Here is an 11,793-nt window from a genome sequence, read left to right on the forward strand (position 1 = left end):
TGACCTGATCCAGCAAGCTTCTCTTGTGTTTCCTTTCTTCCCACTAGTCCTCTTTGCTGCTGGATCCAAACTATATCTAGTCCTCCTTCCAGTCTCCCACAGTGACCCACCAGATGGTTTGGGGAGGCCTACAAGCGGGGTGTGAATGGAGCAGCTCTTGCCTGTAATTCCCCCATAGTAACAGCACTCAGAGGTAGACTGCCTCTGAATGTGGAGCTTGCTTTCCTGTCGTAGCTGCTGATAGCCTTTTCTGTCTCCATATGCTGATGCAGGTCCCCTTTTATAAGTCTTTGCAGCCACAAACAATAGCAGCTTGCTTTAAATAAAAAGATGGTTTTTCCATGAATGGGCGCTGTGCATTATTCCCACACATAGTATCCTAGAATTGTCAAGTTGGAAAGGGACCCTAAGGGCCATTTAGTCCAACCCCCTGCAATGCAGGAATCTTAGGCAGAGAATCCATGACAGATGACCACCCAACCTTTGCTTAAAAACCTCCCATGAAAGAGAGTCTGCGTCCTTCAGAGGTAGTCCTCTAGGGATATCTGACCCTCTCCCATGAATTTCTTTGAGCTAATGGAGCCTCCATGTGCAGAGATGGTGTACCTCTGCATACAGTGCACTTGGGGACAAAGAGACACCTGCCTTGCCACCGCTGGGAGCAACGTGTTGATGGGCCTTTGGCCTCACCCAGCAAAAGCAGCTGTGAAATCAAGATGGAATTAATTTGCCCAAATAGTCAGAATAACGAAACCTCAGCTGTTGGAGGCATCCGTCCCTCGAGGGGTGGCTTGGCGGTGCTTTTGGCTGCCTCTGCTTCTTGGCAGGCAGGTCCAAACCTGTGTTTCCCTCTCCACCTGCTGCTGTTGTGGAAATGAGTCAGTTCAGCACCAAACAGCTGCTGGAGCAAGCTGGGGGTGGGGACAGGTGAGGGGGTGGAAGAGGCATAAAGTGAGGGGCTTGGTCAGGAGTGGAAGAAGAGAAAAGAGGGGGAGGTGGGGATGAAGAACAACAGCAGAGCAAGGGGGGGCAGACCCTAATACAGTGGTACCTCGGGTTAAGTACATAATTCGTTCTGGAGGTCCATTCTTAACCTGAAACTGTTCTTAACCTGAAGCACCACTTTAGCTAATGGGGCCTCCTGCTGCCGCTGTGCCGCCACTGCACGATTTCTGTTCTCATCCTGAAGCAAAGTTCTTAACCCGAGGTACTATTTCTGGGTTAGCGGAGTCTGTAACCTGAAGCGTATGTAACCCAAGGTACCACTGTATATATATTATTATTATATGGCAACAGGGACTTAAAACAGCATCTGGGCACCCTGCAATGGGCTGCGCTGGTGACGGCAGCCCTTCATCTTAATTCCCCAGAGGCATCTGTACATATAAATGAACTCCTTTAAATCTTAGGCTAATTTGTCTCACGGGCCTATGGCCCCAAAATGTTGAAGTGCCAAGGAGCACCCTTGTTTCAGTGTTAGAAACTCAGATCAATAATCTAATCGCCAAATGGCACCTTAAACCTTGGTTATGGTTGCCACAACAATGTCTAGGTGCCATTTTTTCTCCATTGATCTTTGTTGTTCATTTCAATTCTATACCGCTTTATATTTTAAAGAATGAATTTCAAAGCTATTTACAACACATTAAAACCATGCAGAATAAAACAAATTCAAGTTTCACAGAAAATATTTCAGATCCTTCCCTAAGTGACATTTTGCTTACCCCAGTCGTCAACCTGGCACCCAGAGATCTCCCTTGTGGTCACAATTGGACCTGTGCCAGACGCAAAAATGTGCCTTGTTAATTTCGAACACTGCCTTGCTCCTGGGGCAGACGGTATCGTAACCTGGGTGCTGCTGTTTCTGAGAAGTGTGTCATTTTGACCATGAGAAGAGGCTGCTAGATCACCGGCCAGTGGCCCATCTAGGCCAGCATCCTGTTCTCACAGTGGCCAACCAGATGCCCTTAATGGGAAACCTGCAAGTGAGACCCGTGCACAAGAACGCTGGCACAGACAAGCCTTATTGCCTCTGGCCACGGAGGCAGAACACAGCCTTTGATAGTCCTCCATGAATGTGTGTTGTTATGGGCTGGAGGAGGTTGTATGTAGATTGTCCTGACCGCAATTTCTTTCTTTCGCTTTCAGATTTAGCTTCTTCATGGTCTGAATCGTTGACGTGGCCCAAGCGATCTGCTTCAGTCGTGTGAGGCACCGTTCTGCGCGAAGATGGTTGGCAAACTCAAGCAGAACCTGCTGCTGGCTTGCCTGGTGGTGAGCTCAGTGACTGTCTTCTACCTGGGCCAGCATGCCATGGAGTGCCACCACCAGATGGAGGAGCGCAGGCAGATAGTCCGCCCGGAGCCGGTCAGGGCCACTCTGAGAGCTGGTTTGGGTTCGCCAGAGAATGCCACCTTGGCCTACCACAAAGACATGCCCTTGATCTTCATCGGAGGGGTCCCACGGAGTGGCACCACCTTGATGCGGGCGATGCTGGACGCTCACCCGGACATCCGCTGTGGGGAAGAGACGCGGGTGATCCCCCGGATCCTGGCCGTCAAGCAGATGTGGGCTCGGTCGAGCAAGGAGAAGATCCGGCTCGATGAGGCCGGCGTCACGGACGAGGTCTTGGATTCGGCTATGAGGGCCTTCTTGCTGGAGATCATTGTGAAGCATGGGGAGCCAGCCCCCTACCTGTGCAATAAGGACCCCTTTGCCCTCAAGTCCCTGGCGTACCTCGCCCGGATCTTCCCCAACGCCAAGTTCGTCTTGATGGTGCGGGACGGCCGGGCCTCCGTCCACTCCATGATCTCCAGGAAGGTCACCATCGCTGGCTTTGACCTCAGCAGCTACAGGGACTGCTTGACCAAGTGGAATCGGGCCATAGAGACCATGTATAACCAGTGCTTGGAGGCTGGCTTGGACCGTTGCATGATGGTCCATTACGAGCAGCTTGTCTTGCACCCCGAGAGGTGGCTACAAACGCTCCTCAAGTTCCTCCACATCCCGTGGGACCCTGCCGTTTTGCACCACGAAGAAATGATTGGGAAAGCCGGAGGTGTCTCCCTCTCAAAGTGAGTTGGTTCCTCCCTGGGATGGGGGATCCCTTGAGGGTTTTCCAGAAAATCTTTGTAGGGAGAAAATTATCTTAAGGTGGGGTAGGGGTCCTCTTTGAGCCACTTTTTCTTGGAGGGAATCTTCTGTGGGCCACATAGGGGTGGCAAAATTTTCGCATCTGGCGACCAATGCTGGTTTCAGATAGTACGTGGGTAGATGAGTCTAAAAAGCTCGGGACACAAATATTCATGGCCCTCTAGCGGTTATGGTGGCTCATTTACCAGACGTAATGTGTTTAGCATTAACTCTGGAAGTGTATACAGTGGTACCTCTGGTTACGTACTTAATTCGTTCCGGAGGTCTGTTCTTAACCTGAAACTGTTCTTAACCTGAAGCACCACTTTAGCTAATGGGGCCTCCTGCTGCTGCCGTGCCGCCGGAGCACAATTTCTGTTCTCATCCTGAAGCAAAGTTCTTAACCCGAGGTACTATTTCTGGGTTAGCGGAGTCTGTAACCTGAAGCGTATGTAACCTGAGGTACCACTGTCGTTTGGTCAGAATCGAGTATGCATTTTTATAATTCTTCAAGAACATGCATAGCTCGTGCCTCTCTGACCATCCACTGTATTGTGTGTATCGTAGCTATAATGTCTGCACACCGGGGTGAATCGTTATTGCTAACACTCCTGAAATACTTGCAACCCTACCCAGGCTATGAATCCCACCAAGCTAGTTCTAACACAGATGCATCCATTTCCCTCATAAGCCACTATTAAACTAAACTCTTTCCTAGCACTAACAGAACATAAGATGTGTTGAGACTGCGCTCCTTTCGTGCAACACCTAGTGCATGTGCTTCATTCACACAGCCCTAAAATCTGCCCCTGCTGGGAAGAGTTTTGAGGGGGCGGGGGGCATTCAGCTATTGGGCCTGAACTTCCCCACCCCGCTGCTGCAGATAGTTTCGTTCTAATATTAGCATTTTAATCTTGCTTACCTTTAGTAAGTAAGTATTCCATTTTATGTCCTATATAAATCTCCACCCCGCCCTGCTTTACCTCAGTCATATTTGATTAGGAAAAAGAAACTTAAAATGTGGTTTCCGTAGTAGTCTGAAAGGGCAGGGAAAGACTTTTGAGATGGGCTTGTCTGAAAGGCTTTTTGAGGTTGGTTCTGGCGTTGATCACAAATCCCCATGCTCGGTGTATGCTCAGAGGCACCCCGAACCCTAATGCTTTTCACATGTGTGCCTGGCTGAGTTAATGATATTATACTTGGTTCTGAGTGGTGGGCACTGGGGTTCTAGTAAAGGTTGGAGGTCCCGTGGGCTGGAAATCTGCCCCCCCCCGATGATTGTGATTGGCACTCTCGAGACACACCCCCTAGCAGTGAGGACTTCCAGGCCAAGGTTTGGAACTTCTTTTGGCTTGGGATGCTTCACCACGAAGCTGTCTTTGATACTGTCTCTGGCTGCAGCCCTTGTAGGCTGCTAAATCTCACCTTTGAAGAGGTGGAAGGGTCCTCTCTTTGTAGGGTTCCAGCCTGTTTTGGAGCCATGCATGAACACCACAGTTGGCTCAGTGGCGCGGCATCTCCTTTGCATATGGACAGGGCATTCTCATTCTCCTGCTCTTCCACCTGCATGTGATAAAAATAGATCTCTTTGGGTGCCTCTCATCTTAGCTGGGAGCTGGCAGGACTGGGAGGAAAATGCCATTTGAGGAACTTCCCTTGATCAGCCTTGCAGAGACGCAGATCTCAATCAAGAGGCTTGCGGCGGTACTTAAAAGCAGTTTCCATGGGCTAATCAAGCTCATTAAGACAGTTTGCAAAATATATGTGTGTGTCTTTTGGGGTAGAAGAACAGGGGAAGAGTTAAAAGGGGGGAAAGGGAGCCCAGTTCATTCCTCCCTTCTCTCTCTAATGATTCCGTCCATCTCCCATTACGAAACAATATTTACTTTGAGCTCAGTGGCCTTTGCTGGCGTGTTCCAGCCTGAGCTGTTTTCTGGCCTCTGGATAACCAGGCCTGCTTGCATTTGTCGCTCTGGGTGACTCCGCAGCCCTCTAGCAATTTCCGGGCGTGTTTTTCCTATCTCCCGCGAGCTTGCTTCGAAAGCCGGCGCAAGGGCGTCCAAAGGGAGGCTTTTCACAGGGAAAGGGTTGGCACCAGCGCAGATCAGCACGGGACTCTCTGTGGCTTGGGGGCATCGCCAGCGTGGCTGCTGGCAGGCAGTCTTGCCATAGCTGAGTGCTGAAAAATTCTGGCATTTGCCCTCTCCTTGATGGAAAACATCTGTGTCTGCAGCAGCCTCTGAAAGGGGGGGGGGGAGAGGTGTCATTTTCCCCGGAGAGGATCTGGGCCAAGTTTCCTTTTCATTACTGTAAGCAAAACCCACAAATCTGCAAGAAGGAATGTGCAACGTTTGTGTGTGTGTGTGTGTGTGTGTGTGTGTGTGTTGGTTTCTTCACTGGCTTATCGTCTCTTAGGATGTGGCGATGGGGGTGTGTGGTGTCTGGATTTCAGTCTGTTCATCTATTATTATAAGAAGAACTCTTGCTTCCTACATCAGACTGACCAGATGCTACCAGGAAACCTACTGGCCAGAGTCATCCCCTGCTCTCGCTCATTCTAGGATGGGGATGGAGAGAGACTCTGCTCCCATCCTCCTTTTTTGAGTTTTGCATTTGTTCCCCCACCCAGCCTGGGCTGCTGTGAAAGTGTAGCACCATATTGACAATCCATTAAGGGAGCGCTGTGTCCAAGAGCATCAGAATGCCTGGGATTCTATTTTAATCTGCTGTGAAATCCAAGGATTGGCAATTCAGGGCAGAGTTTCTGTCTGGAGCAGTGCTTTACCTTGGCAGATGCAAGTTCCCAAAGCTGACATTGGCTGGGTAGTGAGAGGGAGAGAAGAGCCATATAGCCCAGTGGTGCCTCTAGGCAGGGCTGGGAGGGAGCCCTGTCTAAACCCTGGGGAGCCATGCTGCCAGTCCGTGTAGGCACGACTGAGCTGGATGGGTCCAATAAGGCAGTTTCCTGTGTTTGGAAAGGAAGGCAACCCCAACCCCTTCCAAATTCCCCTGCTCCTAGCTGTGCTCTCCCTCTTTGCAGGGCTTATCTCTGGCCTCTTGAGTCACCCATAGAAGAAATTGTGATGTGTGAGCCTTCCCCTGCCCTGGAAAAGTGTGTGTGGTTTAAACTAATTCATGGAGGGAAAAGCTGTGATAAGTGGCTGCTAGCCATGATGTCTATGTTCTGCCTTCGCTGTCAGAGGCTTCTGAATGTCAGCTGCTGGAAACTGCAGGAGGAGAAAGGGCTCTTGTGCTCAGGTCCAGCTTGTGGGCTTCCCTTTGAGGCCCTGGTTGGCCACTGTGAGAACAGGGTGTGGACCAGATGGGCCTGATCCAGCTCTTCTTATGCACCTTTGGGAAAGCTTCCAAGCCACTATATTCTCCAGAATATACAGAGCAAATCTATGGGCTCTGGGTGGCTGTGGATTTTTGTAGCTGTCTTGATGTATTTTTTTCCAGCAGGCTTCTCTTAAGTGTGCAAATAAAATCCAGTGTTTTGATCAATACAGTCATACCTCGGGTTACAGCCGCTTCAGGTTGCCTTTTTTCAGGTTGCGGACCACCGAAACCCGGACGTACCGGAATGGGTTACTTCCAGGTTTCAGCGGTCGCACATACGCAGAAGTGCCGAATCGCAACCCGCGCATGCGCACACACGGGTTGCGAACACTGCGGGTTGCAAACATGCATCCCGTACAGATCACGTTCGCAACCCGAGCGTCCACTGTACCTGGAAATACATTTATGTATTGCGTGTATATTCCACCTTTTCTTCCAAGGAGCACAGGGTGGTGTACAGGTGTTCTCCCTCTCATTTAACCCTCACAATACCCCTGTGAGGTAGGTTAGGCTGAGAGGCAGTGCGTGGCCCAAGGTCACCCAGCTGAGCATCGTGGCGAAATTTGGGAGGTGGAGGTGGGGTTGAACCCTGGTCTCCTGGGTCCTAGTGCAACACACTAACCACAGCACCATACTGGCTTTAAATGTGATCATTTTTTAAAACAAAAATTCCTTACTTTTGCAGAGTTGAAAGATCTACCGACCAAGTAATCAAGCCAGTGAATGTGGAAGCTTTGTCAAAATGGGTGGGGAAGATTCCCGATGACGTCCTTCACGACATGCCTGTGATTGCCCCGATGCTGGCGAAACTTGGCTACGACCCCTACGCCAACCCCCCTAACTACGGGAAGCCGGATCAGAAAGTTTTGGAAAACACTAGAAGGGTAACAGACAAGGCTTATTGTTACTACAATATTGTTATTTACCTAGAATGATACACTGCACTGTTGGCAAAACTGAAGCCCCAAGGAGCACACAGTTAGCATTTGACGTATCTTCATGGTCTTCCACACTCCCCTCCCCCCTCAAAAAAGAGAAAGTGCTTCTGTCAATTTTTACGGTCTTTTCTTTAAATTTATTAAAGCTTTTCAAGTGGCTTTAAACAGGCTTATTCTTTCTGTTTCTGGATTTTTTTTTTAGCTTGATGCTTTGTTTCGCTGCTGATATTTGTTATCTGAGTTGAGCATCTTTGTCATAGTTTTTGTCCCCTTGTTAAGTTGCCACATTCATCCTGTCTGAAAGGTACCTGAGAGAAACACATATATTATTTCATTTCCCAAGGAGCTTACACCAGCCTCCATTTTAGCTCCATAAAAACCCCGTAAAGTCAATATGGTAGTGACTGGGCCAAGGTCGCTCAGTGAACTCCACAGCCTTGTGTGGGGCTGTGAACCCACATCTAACTATAACGCTGCACCAGCTCTGAATTAAATCAAAACTTGTGTTTAAAAAGGTTTAAAAGCGTGCTTGTTTTCTTTGAAGGTCTACAAAGGAGAATTTCAACTTCCTGACTTTCTCAAAGGAGTGCCACAGGTAAGGCGCCTTGGAAACATTTGTCTTGCCTGTTGCACCATAAATATTTTTGGCCTGTCCATCAACTCATTTGGAGGACCTTTCTTCATCTTAATTGAGTTTGAACTAATGGAGAATTTAAAAATACATGACACATGAGGGGGGGGGGAGCAACACGAGGGCAGAGGAAAAAGCAAGCTTGGGTACAAATTCTTTTAAAGGTTTACAGTTCAGATTACCAACCTGCCTTTGGAAATATAACACACAATACTATTCTCCTGTGAACTGAACTCCTCTTTTTTTAAAACCCCTTGGTCAAACTCGAGGCGAGAGTTTTTGTTCCATCCTTAAATGAGCCGTGGCCCTTTCTTCTCATTGCAGCTGCGGAAGACTGTAGAAAGGAAGCCCCAGGCCAAGATAAAATGATTGAGGAGCTGATGTGAAAGTATACTAGTGTGTGGTGTCTGTCTTGTGTTTCCCCAAACACGGACCCCCGCCCCCCATTTTTGGCTGCAGGCACTGGAATTCCTCGCACCCAGCTCCTTTCATTCACATGCATGTATGTGTGTGTTCTGTGTTTCACCTGCTTGGTGCACACAGGGAGGTAGTTCCTTTGGTCTCTGCTGTCCCTCTGGGCCTCCCTGCCTTGGCTGGCTGTTTCTAACCTGAAGCTGAAGAGGATCTGCCCCTGTTTGGCTTCATATGCTGCCTTGGCTCTGCTCCGCTCCAGACTTTGCGTGCTCATCACCCCCATAAAATAAAGTGTTGCAGAAGCTGTGTATTTTCATTAGAATTGGCATCTAAGTAAAGTCTCTCTCTCTCTCTCTCTCTCTTTTTAGTTCATCTGTCCCCCTATATTCTCACTCAACAAATCCTGTCTCTTATGGAGCCAAAAATAATGATTATTTACGGCAGCCTTTGGCAAATGGGGGCACTCCAGATGTTGTTGTTGGACTACAACTCCCATCAGCCCCCAGACAGGCACTGTGGCAAAACAGTATGCTGGTCTAGACAGAACTGGCAGAGCCCTTTGTATGCTCTTATTAACAGACCTTTTTTGTTCCAGTCTGCTTTTAAGTAAGATGGTTCATAAGGAGCTCTTGCACTGATTGTTCCCCAGTACCTGCTCTTCTGGGGTAGACTGTCTCTGCAGTAGGATGTTCCATTTAGTCAACTAAACCCCAACCAACCAATAGACCACTTCCCCCTCCCCCCTCCTCATTTCCATGTATTTCTGTTGTCCTGTTATTTACATTGCTGGCCATCACTAAACTTTGTGGCAGTGAGTTTCATAAACTCATTCTGCGTGAAAAGCATAATTGAATTGTTACCAGTCAGTTTTATGGGGTGACAACCCCCTCACTGGTATTTGCCTTTTGCCTTTTCCTGTTTACTAACAAGCATAATTGATTTTAATGGACAGCTGGTATTTACTTGTGAAATTAATGTGCCTTCCATCTCTCTCTCTCTCTAGGCTGATGTGCTGAAATAGAAGTCCTGGTGGAGTTAATTGTGCTTAATTGGTAATAAAAGGGAACATCCTGTCTTTCAACCTCTGTTTGTTAACACACAGTATATTAGTATATGGCTGGGGTGGGGGGAAGGTTTATTCTTGCCTTCTGCTTTGAGCCCACCCTCATTGGGTTGTGTTCTCCACAAGCACTCTTGAGATGAGCATGGTAATAAGTGTAAATGTCTAGTGCGTTGTCTCCAGTGAGGGTGAAAACCTTGCAAGTTGTGGTTGAATGTGATGGGTCCCTCTTGGGAGGAAAGCTGTCTCCTGATCATTATACTCTGAGTAGACCCACTGAAATCCACACTATGCAATTAAAGCACTATCATGCCACTTTAAACTCACGGCTTTCCACAAAGTATCCTGGGATCTACGGTTCCCAGAGTTCCCTTGGAAGAGGAATTGATTGTTAAACCACTCTAGAAACTATATGCGGCATTTAGCATTAGCTGAAAAAAGTAACTCATAGATTATGTGAAGCCAAAGGCTCAGAGGAGCTTGAAAAATTCTGTGCTGCTTAATGGGATTTTAACAAATACAGACACTCTGAACTCCCTCTCTACAGCACAACTTAAAATTAGGCTTTCCTAACAGTCTTAAGTACTCTACCATCCCAATATGAAGACTTTTATGGATATACTGTGCTGCTTTTGTGTATTTTTAGTATATTGATTTTAATTTAGATATATACAAAAAGAATTAGTAGGTTCTGGCTATCATTGGCTCTGGCGCCACCTACTGTTTGGCTCCCTGTCTTCTGCCCTACCAGCCACAATAGGCAGCTGCATGAGTCACTGAGCATAGGCGCTTGTTGCACGTGTTTGCATGCTAAGCTCCTGTCAATAGCCCAGAGTTGTGTTAACATATGGAGCTGCCATACACTGAGTCAGGCCATTGGACAATCTAGCCGTGGTATTATCTACACGGAGTGGCAGCGTTTCACCAGGGTTTCTGGCAGGAGTCCTTCTCCCTGCCCTACTTGGAGATACCAAGGATTGGAACCTGGGACCTTCTGCATGCAAAAAGGAATGAGTCACTGCCCCAGAGCTGCTGCAGGTAGCCCGCCCTTGAGTTGCACTTGCTGAAATCTTTTTTTCCCTCTTTTGACCAGGGACGTCAGCTGCCCTTTTGAGGAAAGCATTGGGGTGGATTCGTCAAGAACCTGCTGAGCTGTTCTGTTTGTTCAGAATTTTTTTTTCATCCTGTGGTTTTTGTTTTGCTTTTTAAAAAGGGGGTATATCTGTGGGAGGGGAAGGGGGTTGTGCACACATGTTAACCCTCTGTGTCTTAGTCCTCGTGCCATTGACTCCATAGCGGCCCCTCTGAAATGCTGGAGCTATTTTGAGTGAGTGATTCCAGGATCACTGCACCAAAGAGGGTGCACTGCAGCTGGAGATCTCGTCTGTGCAAACCCCTTCAGAACGAGTGGACAGCGAGCAGAAGAAGTGCTTTGCTGTGCACACATGCCATTTGATATCCACCGTGCTTGTGCAGGAGACGTTCTCCGTGAATTCATCCCATGGCCAAATTCTTAAGACTCGTTGCTGGAAATCCAGGACTGTCTTTCTCCATTTACACAGCTCCTCTGAAAGCCATAGGGGCAGAGATTGTTTGGACTGAGCTTGGAGATGCCTAGGCTGCCTGCCTTTTCTCTCTTGTTCTTGCACCTTAGTTTTTACCAGAGCGGGTTTTTGTAAAAACAAAACAAAACACAGATTTGGAATGTCAAATATGTGATTTTTTGGGGGGGAAATGTGTTTCTCTGCTGGTGGCCTGCAAGTGTGTGAGCAGCGGGCTGTGACCACACTGGTGAATGTTGGTTTATCTGCATGCCTACCCACTGAGCTGACAATAGGCGGTCGTTGCTTAATGGGGGTGGAGGAAGGGAGACTTGGACTGCATCCCCCTTGCCCCATCATCCCAAACAGGACATGGACAATGTCAAGGTCAAGTGTACAGAGTATCTGTGAGGCAATTATTCCCATGAATGTCATTAGGGGCAAAGTTCATTCCACACCAGGAGTGCCACCACTAAGAATGCCCTGCTGGGGCTGCCACCTGCCTCACCTCTAAAGACATTAGCATCCGGAGCAGGGCTTTCTGACACAGATCCTAAAGAAACGGTATGTTAAGATCATAAGAAGAGCCTGCTGGATCAGGCCAATGGCCCATCTAGTCCAACATCCTGGCCAACCAGATGCCCCAGTGGGAAACCCGCAAGCAGGACTCGAACACAAGCCTGTGGCTTCCAGCAACTGGGATTCAGAAGCACCACTGCCTCTGACCATCGAGGCAGA

General features: G+C 48.3%; 1 protein-coding gene across 4 annotated transcripts in view; it reads left to right on the forward strand.

Moving 5' to 3' along the window:
- The window catches only part of TPST1 (tyrosylprotein sulfotransferase 1), a 25,163-nt gene extending 13,937 nt beyond the window's left edge, over nt 1-11,226 (forward strand). For 2 of the 4 annotated variants that reach the window (XM_028707470.2, XM_028707468.2), the window contains exons 2-7: nt 2,149-3,074; nt 7,157-7,355; nt 7,954-8,004; nt 8,365-8,428; nt 9,458-9,506; nt 10,608-11,226. In XM_028707470.2, the coding sequence (XP_028563303.1) occupies nt 2,230-3,074; nt 7,157-7,355; nt 7,954-8,004; nt 8,365-8,409 (1,140 nt within the window). In that variant the 5' untranslated portion in view covers nt 2,149-2,229 and the 3' untranslated portion in view covers nt 8,410-8,428; nt 9,458-9,506; nt 10,608-11,226. The remainder of the gene's footprint in view (nt 1-2,148; nt 3,075-7,156; nt 7,356-7,953; nt 8,005-8,364; nt 8,429-9,457; nt 9,507-10,607) is intronic. The other 2 variants (XM_028707471.2, XM_028707473.2) reach the window with 2 other exon arrangements.
- Nucleotides 11,227-11,793: the final 567 nt, after the last annotated feature.

This window comes from Podarcis muralis, chromosome 15 (genome assembly GCF_964188315.1).
Source record: "Podarcis muralis chromosome 15, rPodMur119.hap1.1, whole genome shotgun sequence".
Lineage (NCBI taxonomy): Eukaryota > Metazoa > Chordata > Lepidosauria > Squamata > Lacertidae > Podarcis > Podarcis muralis.